Source organism: Syzygium oleosum, unplaced genomic scaffold (genome assembly GCF_021117445.2).
Source record: "Syzygium oleosum isolate NSW1041296 unplaced genomic scaffold, Sole_v2.1 Sole_v2.13, whole genome shotgun sequence".
Lineage (NCBI taxonomy): Eukaryota > Viridiplantae > Streptophyta > Magnoliopsida > Myrtales > Myrtaceae > Syzygium > Syzygium oleosum.
Window position 1 is genome coordinate 4,007,312 of NW_026607497.1, and position 18,502 is coordinate 4,025,813.

The 18,502-nt window shown below is 41.6% G+C and overlaps 2 protein-coding genes and 3 pseudogenes across 3 annotated transcripts in view; all 5 read right to left on the reverse strand.

Annotated features, from left to right (window-relative positions):
* Window positions 1–708: 708 nt before the first annotated feature.
* Window positions 709–3,228, reverse strand: LOC130139637 (cytochrome P450 716B1-like; annotated as a pseudogene).
* LOC115675061 (taxadiene 5-alpha hydroxylase-like) lies at window positions 3,204–5,089 on the reverse strand (annotated as a pseudogene).
* A 2,378-nt stretch (window positions 5,090–7,467) lies between these two features.
* Window positions 7,468–10,319, reverse strand: LOC115675155 (mitogen-activated protein kinase kinase kinase 5-like; annotated as a pseudogene).
* Window positions 10,320–10,656: 337 nt separating this feature from the next.
* The window catches only part of LOC115675040 (probable disease resistance protein At1g61300), an 84,982-nt gene continuing 77,136 nt past the window's right edge, over window positions 10,657–18,502 (reverse strand). Inside the window, exons 1-2 of one of the 2 annotated variants that reach the window (XM_056317038.1) lie at window positions 15,156–15,332; window positions 10,657–15,054 (exon numbers count right to left, since the gene is read on the reverse strand). In XM_056317038.1, the coding sequence (XP_056173013.1) occupies window positions 11,264–15,054; window positions 15,156–15,279 (3,915 nt within the window). In that variant the 5' untranslated portion in view covers window positions 15,280–15,332 and the 3' untranslated portion in view covers window positions 10,657–11,263. Of the gene's footprint in view, window positions 15,055–15,155; window positions 15,333–18,502 lie in introns of those variants that run through there. The other variant, XM_056317039.1, reaches the window with a different exon arrangement.
* Window positions 15,777–17,280, reverse strand: LOC115675062 (uncharacterized). The gene is made up of 3 exons (XM_056317224.1): window positions 16,883–17,280; window positions 16,444–16,665; window positions 15,777–16,325 (listed from the first exon to the last, which is right to left on the reverse strand). The coding sequence occupies exons 2-3, from the start codon at window positions 16,642–16,644 to the stop codon at window positions 15,777–15,779; spliced, it is 750 nt and encodes a 249-aa protein (XP_056173199.1). The 5' UTR covers window positions 16,645–16,665; window positions 16,883–17,280.

Sequence of the window (18,502 nt, forward strand, 5' to 3'; positions counted from 1 at the left end):
GTGAAAAATAGGCCTACTGCTGTCCCGATTGTTTTTTAACCCAGGAAGGAAAGGTAATTCCAAAGATTAACAAGTGAAGGAATCCTATTTTCAGCAAAAGCTGGACCAATAGTTCCTATGCAGTTGGGATATTCCTAGTGATGAAAAGATGTCACTTCTCTACACCATAACTCACAATCTCACACCATAACTCTAATTACGTCCTTGTGTCTGATTCTTCACACCAAATATCGCCTTATGTCATGTTTGGTTGGATTTGGAACTTTGTTTTGCGGATAGTTTCTGGAAGGAATGGAATGCCGCCATTCCAACAATCAGGGAAACTTATCTTCATCTTTATCACCAAGTTGCTAGAAATGCATTTAATATCTATCTATCTTTGAATAAACAGGAAAATTGTTCAAAAAGTCCTAAATTTATTGAATTTTTACAAATTCAGTCTTAAACTTTTCAACTTTTCCAATTAAGTCCTGAATATTTTCACGTTTTGTCAATTGATTCTATTTGACTAGTTTTAGCCGGAAATCGTTGACATGGATGTCAGCCGTCCTACGTGACACGGCCGATATTGAAGTGATATTTTTTTTTCTTTCTTTCAAGCCGGCAAGGGCCACTGGCCAACCCTTGCCGGTACAAGCAAGGGCCGCTGACCCTATACAAAATGAAAATGTACACCATTGGCAAAATAAAAAGGTGGCACCGTGAAAGTCCTGGACAGTCAAGGAAAGAATTGTACTTCATTTCTGTTTCTTTGGCACAATCCGGAGCAGTAGTCCTTGAGAAGGTACTGGCATGGGGTCCCTAACATAATGATCATCTGAGCATAACTCCCAAGAGTACTGAGTGACCAGATAATGGATTGCAACAAGGGTTTCGATCCTCGCAAATTCGTTTCCTGGGCAGATGCGGGGCCCTCCTCCAAAAGCAATAAAGCTGTAGGGTGGTACTGACTTTTGGTTTTCAAATCTAGCGGGATCAAATTTTGATGGATCTGGAAATATGCTCTCATCCATGTGTGTCATGCTTGATGCCCAGAAGATCTAAATCACACATTAAATTCCAAAAGTATATTAATCAACTGGTTTCACAGATAAAGAGAATAAATAGCAAATAGTGCAAACATTTGAAGAGATAGGAAAAGCTATTAGCATCCTTACTTGCCAGCCTTTAGGAATGAGGTATCCACCATAGTCAATATCCTTTACGGCTACCCTGAAGCCAGCAAAAACAGGCGGAACCATCCTCAGAGTTTCCATCGCTACTCTCCATGTGTACCTCATCTTGGCAAGGTCTTCCCAAGTTAAAGGTTCTCCCAAAATTTTGCTTTTTGCTACCTCTTCTTGTTCTGCAAAAGCAAAACAGGCTTATGACTTGCAATAAGGGGGAAGGAACATGCTTCTAAGCTTTGTTATTTAAGTTGCCATCTGGCTTTGGAAACTCCATATAATTCGGTATTGGTTTTCCTTACATATGGGAAGTCATTTATTTATCCATCAGCAAAATAGATTCATCATTATTAACAAATTCTTCTTCACTTAGTTTTATTTTCCTTCCTTTTTGGGCTTCAGGAATCTATGCAGATTGGGCAAATCTGAAAAGATGCCTGAAATAGAGGATGTGTACCTTGAAGGACTGCTTCATAAACAGCAGGATTCTTAGATAGAAGACGCAGCATAAAAGTTATAAGAACGGATGAGGTATCATGACCAGCAACCATGATTAGCATGATATTGTGCAGAATCTCCTTGTCAGTCACAACTCGTTTATTTTCTTCATCGCCCTTAGTTAACAGGCACGTGATCAAGTCTTGATGAGGAGTTGCAGTGTGCTGCTCTAGTTTCGCTTTCTTCTCTCGTACAAGTTCCTTCAACAGATCTTGGACCTTGAAGCTTGCATAGAGGCTCCTACTGTAGCGCATGAACGGCAGCTTTACTGGTATTGACCACATTCCCTCTATCATTTCTTGAAAACTTTGCAAGAATTTTTCTCTTTCAGCTCTTTCCTCCATACCGAAGAGATGAGAGCATATAATGTTGAACGTAAGGTTTTTCATCAGGGGCAATGCCTATAGGAAAATTAAAACATTAGTGTTATTTTTTTTTTTGGTAAGGAAAACATTAGTGTTATTTACTCTTCTTTCGTCTATTAAAGAGATTATGCGCACTCCTAGTCTATGCATTTATTCTCATGGTCAATACATGCGGAGGCCATACAGGTGTGAACACCAGTTCTATGAGAGAATTGTGCATACACCAGATGTCTCTTAAAATTGATTATGTATTGAATATATCTCAACCTGATCAAAGCAATAGTGGGAGTTCTACAGAATATTAACATACGGCCACTTTTTCCTTGCCCTGCCATGCAACTCGATGTGCTTTCTGACTTCTTCATCCATTTTCCCCACGTACTGCTTCAGGGATTCTGGTCGCAAGAACGACATCAAAGAATCTCTTACGTGCTTGTGATCTTCGCCAATGAGTTCCATCAGATTGCGGTCTCCCAGAATCGCGCGGATGGATGATGTTTGCTTGTTGGCAATCTTGCTGCCGTCTCCGCTGAATACAAGCTTGTTTGCTGCTTGTCCGTGAATGAACACCGTCGGTTTGCCGAAGAGAGAGAGCTTCGAGATTGGTCCATACTTCCTCACTCTTTCTTGGAGCCATTCTTCTCCCGTGTTTGTCCTCATGGCTCGGAGCAGGCCTAAGCTTTGGCCTATTAGGGGTATTCCTAATGATCCCGGAGGTAGCTTTCTTGATGATCCTCTTCTTCTCCAGCTTAACAGGAAAAGAACTGGTAGAAGAAAGAGAAGAAGAGTGATCAAAATGTTCATTGTTGTGTGTGTGGGTCTTTGTGGGTGTGTGATGAGGGGAAAGCAAGAGAATTATAGCTCTCTATTTTTGTCAGTTTCTGAACTAGCACCTTAGGTGGTAGATTCCTTCTGGAACGTGGGATGACGATTACTGCGTAGAAAACGCATCAACTTTGATAAACAAAGAGAATGAGACTGACCTAACAGAGAAAAAATGGATGTGACCTCTTGTTTAGTTATGACAATGGAGTTGAGCCCGGATGTATATTGCTCTGTATTTGTTTCAGTCACTATCATAAATTCAACAGTAGACAGCAAAACTGAGAACCAACTGTTTATTTGTCGCGTAAAATTCAATCAAACCTGTAGAATGAGAATTGGACTATGGTTTTCAGAATTTGAAGACCGGAAAGATTGAAAAGATGAACAAGATCAAATTCTGAATTCCACTCAATATGCTTTCATCCATGCGTGTCATGTTTGATGCCCAGAAGATCTAAAATCATACATTAAATTCCAAAAGTATATTAATAGATTGGTTTCACAAATGGAGAGAATAAATAGCAGATAGCGCAAGCAAGCATTTGAAAAGATAGGAATAGTTCTTTGCATCCTTGCCAGCCTTTAGGAATGCGGTACCCACAATAGTCAATATCCTTTAAGGCTACCCTGAAGCCACCAAAAATAGGCGGAACCATCCTTAGAGTTTCCATCGCTACTCTCCATGTGTACTTCATCCTGGCAAGGTCTTCCCAAGTTAAAGGTTCTCCTTACGTCTTGCTTTTTGTTATCTCTTCTTGTTCTGCAAAAGAAAAACAAGCTTACTACTTGGGGCAATAAGGGGGAAGGAACATGCTTCTGAGCTTTGTTATTAAAGTTGACATGTGGTTTTGGAAACTCCGACAAATTTATGCATTGATTTTTCTTACACTTGTCAAGCCATCCATTATCCAGCAAGACAGAGGTCATTCATTATCCTTGCGCAGCAAAATCACAGTTCAAGATTGAACTAGGTTTGAACAAATTCTCCTTCGTTTTGTTTCAATTTTCCTTCCTTTTTGGGCCACAGGAATCTCTATGCAGATTCGACAAATCTAAAAAGATGCCGGGAATAGAGGATGTTTACCTTGAAGAACTGCTTTATAAACAGCAGGATTCTTATATAGAAGACGCAGCACAAAAGTTATTAGTATGGATGAGGTATCATGTCCAGCAACCATGACAAGCATGATATTGTGCAGAATTTCCTTGTCAGTCACAACTCGTTCATTTTCTTCATTGCGCTTACTTAACAAGCTCGTGATTAAGTCTTGATGAGGAGCTGCAGTGTGCTGCTCTAGTTTCACCTGCTTCTCTTGTACAAGTTCCTTCAACAAATCTTGGACCCTTGAGCTTGCACGGAGGCTCCGATTGTAGCGTGTGAATGGCAGGTTTACTGGTATGGACCACATTCCCTCTATCATTTCTTGAAAGTTTTGCAAGAATTTCTCTCTTTTAGCTCCTTCCTTCATGCCAAAGAGAAGAGAGCATATGATGTTGAATGTAAGGAAGATAAAAAAGTTAGTGTTATTTACTCTTCTTTCGTTTATTGAAGAGATTATGCACATTCCCAGTATATGCAGTATTCTCATAGTCGATACATGCAGAGGCCATACAAGCGTGAACCCCAGTCATATGAGACTATTGAGTGCATACACCATGTGTTTCTTAAAATTTAATATGTTTCGGATATATCTCAAACAGATCAAAGCAACAGTGAGAGTTTACAGAATGTCGACATACCGCAACTTTTTCCTTTCCCTGCCAGTGCAACTCGATGTGCTTTCTGACTTCTTCGTCTATTTTTCGCATGTACTGCTTCAGCGATTCTGGTCTCAAGAACGACCCTATAGAGTCTCTCACGCGTCTGTGATCTTGGCCACTGAGTTCAAACAGACTGCGGTCTCCCAGAATCGCGCGGATGGATGATGGTTGCTTGTTGGCAAGCATGCTGCTGTCTCCATAGAATATAAACTTGTTTGCCGCTTGCCCGTGAATGAATACTGTCGGTTTGCCAAAGAGAGTGAGCTTTGAGATAGGTCCATACTTCCTCACTCTTTCATGGAGCCATATTTCTCCTGTGTTTGTCCTCATGGCTCGGAGCATGCCAATGCTTTGGCCTATTATGGGGATTCCCAATGATCCCGGAGGTAGCATTCTTGATGATCCTCTTCTGCTCCAGCCTAACAGAAAGAGAACTGGTAGAAGCAAGAGAAGAAGAGCGATCAAAATGTTCATTGTTGTGGGAGTAAGTATGTGTGTGTGGGTGTGTGCGGGTGTGATGAGGGGAAAGCAAGAAGTTATAGACCTAAGTTTTTTTGTCAGTTTCTGAACTAGTATTTTAGGTGGTTGATTCCTTCTAAAACGTCGGATGAAGATTACTATGTAGAAAATGCATCAACTTTGATACAAGTTCAATTAAATAAATAAAATTCTGCCGATTTGTACAGTAAATCAGGTGCTGTATCGAAAATTGAGATTGAGATAAGACAGATAGCATAAGACTGAACAAATATTATCTTAAGCGTATCTGTCATACATAAAATAAGGAGAAGGGGATGGAATGGAATGGGAACAACGGAGATGGAGATAAAATGGATGTGACCTCTTGTTTGGTTTCAACAGGGGAGTTATAGCCGGATGTGTGTTACTTTGCATCTGTTTCAGTTACCATTATAACTCATCCGAATGGAAGAAAAATATAGTTTTAAAAAATGTGAATCCAGCAAAATGGAATCGTCCATTGGGAGCAAAACAAACATTTAATATGTCGCGCAAAATCCAATAAAATTCGTAGAATGACAAATGGGCTATAGTTGTCGGAATTTGAAGACTAGAAGATCAGGTTTTGGACCATAACTCTAATTATTATCAGCAAAAGCTGGAACAGTAGTTCCTGTGCAATTGAGATAGTCGTGGTGATGCAAAGGTATAACTCACGTCACCCTCTCTCTCTCTCTCTCTCTCTCTCTCTCTCTCTCTCTCTCTCTCTGATTCCGATTTTCTCTGCTATTTTTATTTTTCGTTTTCCCTTTTTTGGCCTTTTTTTTCGTAAGGGTCCTTCTTGGCACAACTTCTGTTGAAATATATAATGCGGAAACGACAGGATCTTGCAAATTAAGTTAATACAAAAGTACTAAAGAAATAAACAGGAAATAATAAAGGACACCAGAGATTTATGTGATTCGATCCGAATGTCGATATCTACATCCACAGAAAGAGCCAGCAACGAATAATCTATTATAATCAGAAAATTAAAGTTGTAAATTGCTTATATGCTTAAGTATTTTTCACACCTAGATTTAAGCCCGAACCCCAAAGTAATGGATGTGAACTCACAGCAAAAGTCTTCAACTCCTCCGCACGCGATTAAGGGGAGGTCACTGTACCGTTCATCCCTCAATTCGCGTTCGTCCCCTTGGAGTCCCACTGTGCGGCTCTCGGCTTGTGCGGCGGCTTCAAAGAAAGAAAAACTCTTACCGTTTGGCTAACCGCTAGCAAAGGTGAAGGAACCCCTTGATTTTATTTTTTATCCTTCACTGTGCAGCTATTCCAGGAAGAGAGCGGGGCGCACAGACGATTTCATCTTTTCTTTCATACGACTACTGGCAAGCCACACCCACCAAAAGTAAAACCCTTCCTCCACCAAAGACACTTTTACCCCTATAAGAGAAATATATAAATTGTAAAATATGTGTCCATCTTTTATCCTGTAATGCCAGAAATATTTTTTTGCTTTTCTCCGAAACAGAAGCTCCTTTTTTGAATTTTCCTTTTGCGATTAAATTTGAATATTTATCCGATCGAATCGAATTTTATAAATGGCTCAAAATCAAGACATATCTTTAACAACTTCAATGTCGCGTACCCTTGAAAAATAAAAAATGTTATATCAGTATTTTCAATCTCAAATCGTTTGAAACTGACGTAGTATTTGATTCCACTGATTGGACAAGTATTAAAATTTAATTACACTAATAAAATAAATTTAAAGATTTCTAATACACTTACCCCTTTTGTTTTTGGTTGGTTTTGTTGCTTGTGTCTGCCAATATGATGCTTCTTTGGCGCCATATAAACACCATTCAATTTTGATGAATAGATGTATCTCGTAAAAAATGTTTTTGACTCGGATGCACTCCATATTAAACATTGTTAAAGGCAACACTGTCAAATTGCATCTGTGGATGTGAGCGGATCAGATCGTGCATCTTAATTGATCAATAAACGAGTATTCTTTTAACCAATACCTCGTAGCTAATCATGATAGATGGTAAGTAATTCTCCACGTGATGAACAATTTTTTCAATTTGCTAGTAACTTTTTGTACTGACAGAAGTCCTTAAAATGTACCTTTTCTAGAAAAGAAACCCGTTGTCGACCCTCCTTTCTTTCGCACCCAATGCCCTTCCTTTGAAGCAGAAGCATCTCTTATTCGATCATATGAGTCTTCTTTCTTCTTCATCTTATCAATGGACTAATGTCCATGTAGCACCTTCCACACTGCACGAAGTCTTCCTAGGAAATTCGATCACAGAAAAGCCGAGTCCCGCGTGCTCCAACAGTGTGAAGGATCAAACACACCCTGCACCCACTGCCCTTCCTCTTTCTAATCCTTTTGGTTTAGTAAATATGAACCTTTACAATATGACATGCCTTTTGCAACAACGTACGGCACATGGAAAAAGTTTAGTCATCTGCAACTTCAAATTTGCCGGAAAGCATGCTCAAGCAGCATAGCAGCAGGCGGCCTCTCAGCAGGCTGTCTCCGAAATCAGCACTGCAGGAAATCCTTTCCCTCGGCGGACAATGTCTCAGGTATTGGCGGAGCACTTCGCATCACCATAAACATAGCCGCAGCCTGCATGAAATGATTTATCCTTAAACAGAAACTAAAGCCACAGATCACATGACGAAAGGTAATACACACGGTCCTGAACTTCCAACAGAAAGCAGTGACACGGATTCAGTCCAAGGACTGACAGAGCAAATGAAAAAGCAACACAGCGTTCTTACCTGCTCATACTTGCTCCAAGAAGATATCCCATTCATACTTGGATAATAGGACATCCCAAACTCCACATATCAACAGTATGATCATGATCAGTGCTGTTATCATTCGCCATCAAGGATCGTACAAGCTACAGGGTATACTATTCCATCACTCCGCCACGACAAAAAAGAATGCAGCATTGACGTTCACAAAAGCGAAGTACCTCTGGAGCCATCCAATTTAGACTTGCCTTCAAAGAGCGGTAAGCTGCTTGTCTAGTTAGCTAAGAAACGGTAGTACATTAGTAAAGCCGAAGACTGTCTGGTGTGTTAATGGAACACTGCATAAAATTGCAACATCTTCATAGACAGATACATCAGATCAATAAAAGAACTAAATTAACCACTTTCGACTTATGTTAGCTTACCATTGAGAAAAACAAACCGTGAAGCAATCAACAACATGATTTTAGTACCTTACCAAAAAAACAACATGATTTTAGTAAATGCTTCAGAAACTTGAAAAGAGAGCAACAATACCTTGGCTACTGTCCAGCCTTCTGTTCTATGGACCAATACACTTTTATTTACCCCGTGTTAGGAAGGAGGCGCTTCTTACTCTGACTAAATTCGATTGTTCTCTTGGAAGGCAGAGGAGCAGCAAAAACAACACAAGAAGAACTTTTCCCCAAAGAGGTTTTGGCACCTAACCACAGCAAGGAATTTTTTCCGGTTTATGCAACATAGTTGCTTTACCAGAAACGATGGGTAAAAAAGGGAAGAAAATCATTCTAACATTTCGTCCATCTATAATAGACTTTTGCACAGGTGAAATGCCACAGACCCATAATGAAAAGTACGCATTGAGAGACCATAGATGAAGAATAACAAGCTTCCATGTTTTCTTTCTCTTTTTTCTTTTTGCGCCTAACCTAATCTATCAGTCACCCTGATTTCACAATCGCAAGTAAATGAACCACAGATCAGCAAGGAATTTCTACATGCACTCAGTAATCTTGCAGTGAAGAGGTGGAAACTCACATGTTTATCAATCACAAAGTCAGCAAGTTTGACTATTCCAGATGTATCCACAAATAAATTAGCTCCCTTTAAATCCCTGCGCAAACCAAAGAGTTTTAACAGGTCTGTAGGCACAAAGAAGAAGGTCCAATCGTCCTTATCCAATATGCAAGTCATCTCATGATGCTTGATCAATGGTTTAGAATTACCCATGTATGGAGTTGTTAACATGCAGGCAAGCCAATCCAGTCACAATATGGCGGGTAAAATTGCAGACAATCAATTCCGTTAGGGCCCCAAGATGCTCCTGGATGTACATGTCTATCGAACTGTGATGTGCATATTCCAGACATATGTTAAGCCGATTATCAACCTGAGTATATATGGATATGTTGAAATTTTGGTGAGTCAAATTATGAATGCCCGTTGAGCTGGAACGTATAGGTGCCACGGAAAGGTGACTTACAATTTCACTGCCATAATATTGCAGAATGTTCGGATGTCTACGCTGGCTAAGTACTTCAATTTCCTGTGTAACAGGTTGAAAAAATTGAGGTAGCAAAGCAATCAATTACCTGGAAATGAAAAGAGAGTTTCCCCAGCATATTTAGATCAGATGAGAGGATAGATGTCCTAGAGCATAACAAAAAAAAATTACCTGCTTGAACTGCATCATGCACTCAGCCGAATTTGGATCATCAAGCAATAACTTGTACTCCTTCAACGCACATAGAGCTCTGGTTTCTCTATCACGTAACCTGTCAAAGTTTAGCTAGCTGGATGTTAAAAAATATGCAACAGGTTGAAGTTTCCCAGAGGTAACTTACTGGTCTGGTTACTTGCAATGTACACACTTCCGACAGTGCCACGTCCAATAAGCTGGCCTTTTTGCCATTGACTCGCTAGTGGTAACTGCTCCGTTCTTTCAACAACTTGAGTATTAACAGAAGCTGAAGCTGTAGGGTTCTCCATCTATCCATTACTTTGAGGCGTCAAAAGAGGCACACCTGGTAAATTTGCGAAAAGGGTGATTACTGTGCAATTCTTTCTTCTTCTTTATCTTCTACATCTTAACTTAAAGTGGGGCTGAGGTGAATTTGTACAACAAAGGGTGAAAAGAAAACTTCCTAGCCTACGTTCCAGATATGATAAAATTACTGAGCAGTTCAAATATTGTATACCCGATAGTTTAATGTTGAAACAGTTTAATCGGTGTCATGCTGTTCTGATCCAAAAGAGCGAAGCAGCATATGTGGCACATCTTCAATCAACAAGTTTAGGCAATATCATATATAAAGTCTTTTCTAAACACAAATATAAGGGAGGTGGTTTTGCCCAAAATTCTATATGCACTTGATGGGGCTCGCTTTTGTTTGCACTTTGAATACCTCTCTCCATCTGCTCCTGTTTGAATCAGAATGTGGCTTGTTCTGCCGAGGGAGGGAGGTGTTAACTTGGTTGAACACAAATGATTGGTAAAAAATGTTCATGATGAAGCGGTAAGTAGACAGAGAAGTAATAAATTAATCATTTGCCACTTTCATTTTAAACCCTGCTCGTGGATTCGGTTGAATTGTTCTCTCTGTCTCTTTCTTGTATCCATTCCATACATAACGAAATAGTATGTATTTATGTATAGACTGATGATGGGAGCATTTAGTGGCTCTCAACAGTGTGAAGTTCGGCTGATCGACCCATCACAATCACAAAGGAAATGAAACTAATGAGTTGACAAGCGATCAACTGTTCTATTGCATAACAATGTCATTGCTGTAAGAAGAATAGCGCTACTCTCTGGCTAAAGAGAAACAGTTGGCAGTTTGACACTGTAAAACAACCAACCATTCTAGCTCTTGTGAATCTACATTGCTCTTACAGAAAATAGAATGCTGACAAATGGACCCCAAGCGTAGTAGCTCAGTCTCACCCAATTTCCCATGAGATCATAAAAGTGACGGTCAATTTAAAAAGTCTTTACCTGCAAGTGAACGGAGGTCCGGCGAGTGAGTGATACAGGTTACCTGCACTTGATGGCATTTTAGAACATCTTACTCGGGGGTCTCCGCCAGCCTACTGCGCCTTTCCAGATTGTACGCTCTTAGAAATCTGTAATGTCACAGTAGAGCCCAATCAATGATATGGTCCCACTCCAAAGGTCTCCCACATTTCCTCAAGGTCCAGAATTTATAATTGGGAGATGCCCCTGATCAGATAGTGCATTGAGACGCATGTGTTAATTGTGATAGAAAAGTCCCACATCACAAATTGATGAGTTGTAATGTAATTAATATATCCCAGTTGACCCATAACTTATTGATTTATTCACTCCAAACTCCATAGTGATAGAAGTCATAAGATTTTTCATAACCCGATAATGTTACAATACATCAATCTTAAAACTTATGGGGGGAGCCCATCATTTTCATGGGCTTTGCATCTCCTGAACACATCAAGCCTCTCAACACAGGGCGGAATGGTCTTCAGTTTCGGACAGTCTTGTACTACAACAAATGCATCGGGAATGAAACTTAAGGCATCCCACATAATACTTTTCAGTTGTGGAAGTTGGTATAGCACCAATGTCTTCAACTTTAGGGAAGAAAACGGAGAATTTTCTCCTCCTCCGCTAATTATCCCCTCTATCCCTTCACAGTCATGAACCATGATCCATTCGAGATTTGGAAAATGGGGCAAACACTCAGGCGATAGCAGCTCCCTAATGTTATTGCAATTTTTTACTTCAATCTTCCTCATATTTGGAAAAAATGGAGATGGTAAGGAAGAGGAAGTGGTGTTCAGAGGAGCGCTTGCGCCGTGATTTTCTCCTCCTCCGCTGATCATTTCGTCTGTCCCTTCACAGTCACGAACCTTTATATGTTCGAGATTTGGAAGATGGAGCAAATATTCATGCGGTAGCAGCTCCATGATGTTATTGCAATTTTCTACTTCAATCGTCCTCAGATTGGGAAAGTGGGGACAAAACGGAGATGGTGAGGAAGAGGAGAGGCTATTCAGAGGAGCGCCTTCCCCGTGAGTTTCTCCTCCTCCGCTGATTATCTCCTCTAACCCTTCACAGCCATTAACCTTGATATATTCGAGATTTGGAAGATGGAGCAAACAATTATGCGGTAGCAGCTCCCTAATGTTATTGCAATTTTTTACTTCAATCGTCCTCAGATTAGGAAAGCGGGGAGAAAGTGGAGATAGTAAGGAAGAAGAGGGGGTGCTCAGAGGAGCGCTTCCCCTGTGATTTTCTCGTCCTCTGCCGATTATCTCATCTATCTTTTCACAGTCACTAACCTTGATATATTCGAGATTTGGAAGATGGAGAAAACATTCATGCGGCAGCAGCTCCCTGATGTTATTGCAATTTCCTACTTCAATTGTCCTCAAATTGCGAAAGTAAGGAGAAAGTGGAGATGGTAAGGAAGAGGACGGAGTGTTTAGAGGAGAGCTTCTCCCGTGATTTTCTCCTCTTCTGCTGATTATCCCCTCTATCCCTTCACAACCAATAACCATAATATGTTCGAGATTTGGAAGATGGAGCAAACTTTCATGCCATAGCAGCTCCCTGATGCTATTACAATTTTCTACCTTAATCGTCCTCAAATTGGGAAAGTGGGGAAACCACTCAGATCCCGCCAGCCTCTTCATGCTGCCACAGTTCGTTACCCTGATATTTTCAAGTCTGGGGAAGGCGGGGCCTCCAAGTGAAAGGGAGAATCCAGACTCATGCCCAAACAAATACTTCAGTTTCGAACACCCCTCAATTTGAAGCATCTCAAGAGAAGGGAAGAGAAAGGCTGGGAAGTCACGGGTGTTGCATACTACTTCTTCATCTACTCCATCTCCCCCAAAGAGCACGATTAAATTGTCCCATTTAAATATTAGAAGCACCTTCAGGCATCGGAGTAGGCCCATGCCGGACAAATTTGCCATACCATGGCAATTACTCCCCATAAAAACCTCCACATCTCCCGGAATCAATATAGAATCATTATTGCTTTCCTTTCCTACTCTCGCCATAGCGCAATTGCAAGATCTCATTTGCACAACATTTTGGTAACTTTTATAATGACTTTCCTGGATCCACAATGACTTTCGAGGATCAGAATACACATGTGTAGTTACAAACCACAATGACTCTTCTTGATCCACAAAGAGACTGAGACTGTCGCGATGGGGATCGCTTCGTTCTATAAACCTCACATATTTATTGAAATCATCAACATTGCCAAACTTGCACTCTAGACGCTCCAATGCCTTCAATTGTATCACCTCTTCTGCCTCCACAGTTCCTGCAATTGTAAGATATTGCAAGTTCACCATTCTCCTCAATGTTCCTTCCAATAATCTGTCAATTCCAGTTTCAGATAGGTCGAGGTATCTCAAATTCCTCAACTCTTCCAAACCCTGAACCTCTACCAGAGACCAACATCCCCTGGCGTCCAACTTCCTAAAAAATTTCAGCTTTCTTAAATGAGGAATACAAAGTAAGGATCTACAGTTTCTAAGCAATAATGCTCTCAAATTTACCAATTCGGACAAGGAATCTGGAAGTTCTCTTATTGCACATTGACTTAGGTTTAGAACCTTCAACCCCTGCAATTTCATGAAGAAAGAATCTTTGCGCTGTACGTTTTCCAATTGAAGACTCTCATTTAATAGCAAAGTTGACAGTTTAGGACAGTCTGGTGACATATCTGGTGGAATGTCCTTGATGCAACCCCCCATCAAAGAAACTTTCTCCAAGTCTTCTGTCCAATACTCCCCATTCGGTATCCTTCGCAAACCCCAACCTGCTTTTACCATATAAGCTGTACCCCTGATGTGTAATGCCATTTCTCTGATCAAATCATGCATCCTGATGTCACCATCACAATCAACTTCCACCAAGCAAGCTTTTCGAAGCATGTCCACTATGGCAAGACCCCTGCAATATTGTGCGTCCCTTGTATCCAATTCATCAAGGAATCCCTCGTCAATAAAATATTCTATCAATTCCATTTGATCAATGCTTTCACCTTCTGGAAATAGAGCACAGAATAAGAAGCACTGTTTAACTTGAGGGTCTGACAAGCGTTCGTAGCTGAGTGTTAGTACTGGCAAGACTCTATCTCCCATCTCTGTGTGTTTTGTATGGGATTTGTCCAGTTTATTTAATGTGTCTTGCCACACGCAAAAATTCTTCTCTCCTCTAAAGCTACTTGCCATTGTGTTAATTGCAAGTGGCAAGCCTGCGCATCTATTCGCGATTTTCCTTGCAACCTTTTCAACTCGTTTATCGGTTAGCAGTATATTGGTTAGCGGTTTAGGCCCAAGTTCTTCCACGAATAATTTCCACGCTTCTTCTTCACCTAAAGGTTGAATTTTAATCTCTTCACAATCCATTCGAGAACATACTTCAGAGAGACGAGTTGTTAGGACCACCTTAAGTCCAGCTCTATCAGGAATTCCCACATCCTGGAGTTTAAAATGCCGCCACACATCATCAAGAATCAATACACAATTCTTCTTCCTTTCTAAATGCTTCGACAACATCGCTGCTCGTTTCTTCTCATGCTCATCCTCCATAATGCCTAATTTTAGTGCCTTCCAAATATCACTTTGCAACTTATAAATGCTGAAATCTTGGGACACTGTGATAAAAAGCACACCATCGAATGTTGCATCTTTGAGAAGTCTATTATGTATGTGCATCATAATAGCTGTCTTCCCAACACCACCCATTCCATAAATACCCAATTTGCACACATGATTCTCCTTCAAACGGTCCCAAATCAACTCAATGTTCCTATGACTCGCTTCACCTATTAGCTTTCGTTCCAAAAATGCGTCTCCTTTGGCATCTCTCGCCTCTATGAGTAGTGTCTGCGGAAGCGTTTGTTCTGTGAGCTCTTCCACTTCTCTCGTCAATGTCTCCACCTGTTCCTTTGGAGGCAAAGTTTCCGCATTGGTTTGGCCAATTATCTGGGAATTATTTCTTGCTCTTTCCGTCTCTTTCAGCCATTTCTCAACCAATATCCTCGGCTTCTTCCGAACTGAGGAAGCAGCAGACTCTATCTCCATCTGCTCATTTATGGCCGCTTCTTTGTAGTCGAGTTCTTTCACTTTTCTTTTCAGGTTTCTTATCTCTTCATCGTTGGCATAGATGCTCCGTACGTTCATGATTGGAGAACCCCTGTTCATATCTAATTTATAAAACATATATGTTAGATTTCGATAAAATAATCTGGGGATATTTAAGGATCTAACAGAACGATGGTAACAATTTAGATTAATCCAGACACACCTTGTGATGATAATGGGCCTGTTGTATTTGTTACCACCTCTAGAACTTGCGAATCAACGATTGTTGCCTCAATAATGGGAGAGTCACTCGTATGCTGTGATGCAATTGACGGATCTATGTCCATTGGAGTTTGCAATTGAGAGTGCTGATTGCAATCCTGCAAGCAATTTGAATTACCTAGAGCAAGCAATTCATCATGCTGGAATGATGATGCCCCTGCCGGAGTCTGCTGCTCAAGATACGGAGATGGAATGGACCACTGTGGACGAGTTGGCGAATTAAGAAGACACCAATCTACGTCCAGTAAATCCATCGTTGACCATGATATGGTTTCACCTGTGTGTTCATCAAAATTAGGATATGGTTAATTGGAACACTAGGGAATGCCTGTTGTAGTTAGTTTACTCGATCCAGTGGGTCCAGTGGACACGTGCAACGCATTCGATGCACTGTTATTAAGTAATAGGTGATTGACTCTCTTCACATTTGAAAAGTCCCGTGGGAAAAGCATGTTTATCGGAGATATTTAAGAGTCGCCACTTGGTTAAAAAGCACAACATGTTTGCTTTGAAGAATATAACAAATGTTTTTTCTCCACACCTAGGTGAATGTATAGAATCTTCACATGAACATACCATGGCCATCTTGCACCAGTGATGGCATTGTTACACTCTGATAATATTGACGCTGTCCTTGTTGTTTGTCAGAGGTGAGGTTTGCCATGTCGGTTGTCCCCTCTGGTGTTGCGAGTAAGTGTTTCATATGTTTGAAGGCTTGTGGTGACAAACAAGGAGCTGCCTCCCATGACTGTGGTTCCGCGGAGAATTGACTGTTGGCTTCTCTGCTCTCTTCTTCAGCCACCTCAGCTTGAATCAGCGTGTCACGTGATTGTGGTTCCGTGGACGATTGACCATTGGCTTCTCTGCCCTGTTCTTCAGCCACCTCTCTGCTCTCTTCTTCAGCCACCTCGTCAAGTAACGACAGCATCAGCTCTCTTACGTGGTCTGGCACTTCTGTGCAAGCGGAAATCCCTTCATTTGGGACTTTAAGCAAGTGACCTTTCACTCCTGCAAGGTCTCCAGAGAATTCTTCACTGCAGTAATGACAACGCCATTTGTTGTCCGCCAGCCTATTGACTAATTTCCAGGCTATATCGTCTTTGTTACGAACCTACAAGCAAATAGAGTGCACCCCATCAGCTAGTATCCCAATCTTTTGTATATCTTTTTTACCGCGCATAGCATTATTCTCAAGTAAATAATTTAGCTAGCACAAGTACTAAACCCACCTCATTGTCTAACCAATCCATTAGTGAGCTTATGGGCTCTGGCACTTTTTTGCAAATGGAAATCCCTCCTTTTGGCAGTTTAAGAAGGTGACTTTTCACTCTTGTAACTCCTCCAGAGGATTCAATTTCGCAGTAAGGACATCGCCATTTCTTGCCCTTTCTAATCACGAATTTCCAGGCTACATCTTCAAGTGGCGGCATCTTGTCAACCTGATCAACAAGCTACAAGCAAAGAGAGTGTACCCCCGATCATATAGCATATTGTATGTTTTCTTAGCACGCATAGCATTACTCTCAAACAAATAATACCGTCCACAAGTACTAAAGCTGTAAAATAGCTTTAATGGGTAAGCTATTCAACGACCCAAAGATAGTTCGCTGTTCTCGGGGACAAGAAAGACCCAATCAACTCAAATACAATTTGGAAATTGCGGACTACCTTCTCAAGAAAATAATGAATTCTAGAATTACAAGATTTGACAGGTTGCCGCCCCGAAAAGTGGCTTAGCCAAGAAGTCGGGCGGCACACACTGTTCACCTGCAGCGCAGAGCGGACTTCGAGAGTTCGTTTCTCTCGAACCTAGATGTGGGGAATCAAAATATGGTTGGATTTTGGCCGAACCGTCGCCGGTGAAGCAAAAACCCTAAATAGATCCGGATATTAACTTTTCAAACAAAAATCCCAAATTCGTGCGAAGTGGAGCTAAAATCTCTTGCCTGGTGTTCGAAAATGGAGATTTCTCGCGTAGCTCGACCCTTTCGACGGGCTGCAATCCACCGTCGTCGCTCTTCCCCTCTCTCTCTCTCTCCTCGACCCTTCTTTCTCTATTCCCCCGTCTCTCTCCGTGCCGTGTTTTTGAGGGGTTTTGAGAAAATATTCGGTGGTTGCTAAGCACCACGTCATCAGCCAACGTGGCGCGTATGTTCCACCCAAAAGACGACACGTGTCGCATGACATGGCAATGGAAGGAAGTCCTTTTGTCTCTCTCCTCTGGCTGGTTGTTGGGAAAATACTGACCACCGTAAATATTTATTGCCTCTGCGTTCTCTCTCCTCTCTCTTCTCTCCTTTCTGTAACGTGAAGGCGGTCCTTTTCTTTCTCTCTTCTGCAACGAGAAATATCAAGTGGTTTCCAACCACCACGTCATCATCCTACGTGATATGCGTGAATCACTTAAAGTTCAACATGTGTGCGGTGACATGAAATTAAAAAATTGAATCTGAAACCTCTATTTCTTTTCCTCTCTCTCCTCTCTCTCTCTCTCTCTCAAGAAAACTGACACACGCAATATTTATTATCTTCTCTCTCTTCCCTATAACTCTTTTCTAGATGAGGAGGTCCTTCTTCTCTCTCAAATTTCACTCCCTCTCTCTGCGTCCGAAGACACTCCCTTGGGCTCGGGCACGTTGCCTCCGCCGTTCTCGCCACGAACCCCGTCGGCGGCTCCGATTCCGCCAGGAGCCCCATTGCTGCTGGCTTTGGAGCCCCATCCGCCTCCGGCACTTCGGCTCGGGCACGTTGCCTCCGCCGTTCTCGCCACGAACCCCGTCGGCGGCTCCGATTCCGCCAGGAGCCCCATTGCTGCTGGCTTTGGAGCCCCATCCGCCTCCGGCACTTCGGCTCAGATCCGCCTCCGGCGCGTTGCGACTCTTTTTCTCGTGGGTTCTGGCTTCCAAAGCTGGTGTGACTTCTCCTTCAAGACCATGGGTACTTTTACTGTCAGCTCCCACCAGAAAACCTCCCTCTCCTTGAAAACCATGGCATCTTGCATTCCATGGGTGAGGCCTTCAAGCTCTCGGTGTTACATTTCGGGGTTTCTTGAGGTTTCACTGACTTGGGTATTTTTTTTTTACATGGGTATAAAACGTCCGCTTCTGTATATGGGCATTTGGCCTTCTTGGGGTGTCAAAAATCGTGTCTTTATTGGCAAAATCAAGAAGGAAGAGCATGAACTGTGCAAAAGAAGACCGATGTTGTTCCTGAATGCCAAGATAAAACCAAATTCTGATTAACTCGGTGAAGCAAGACTCGTTTTAGCTATTTTAATATTGTAAAAGC

Excerpts from the sequence above, each read along its gene's own strand:
- LOC115675062 (XM_056317224.1), bottom strand. The coding sequence starts at position 16,644 with ATGCCGCCACTTGAAGATGTAGCCTGGAAATTCGTGATTAGAAAGGGC. Across the intron at positions 16,326-16,443 it reads TGGATTGGTTAGACAATGAG|GTTCGTAACAAAGACGATAT; the intron begins GTGGGTTTAGTA and ends ATTTGCTTGTAG.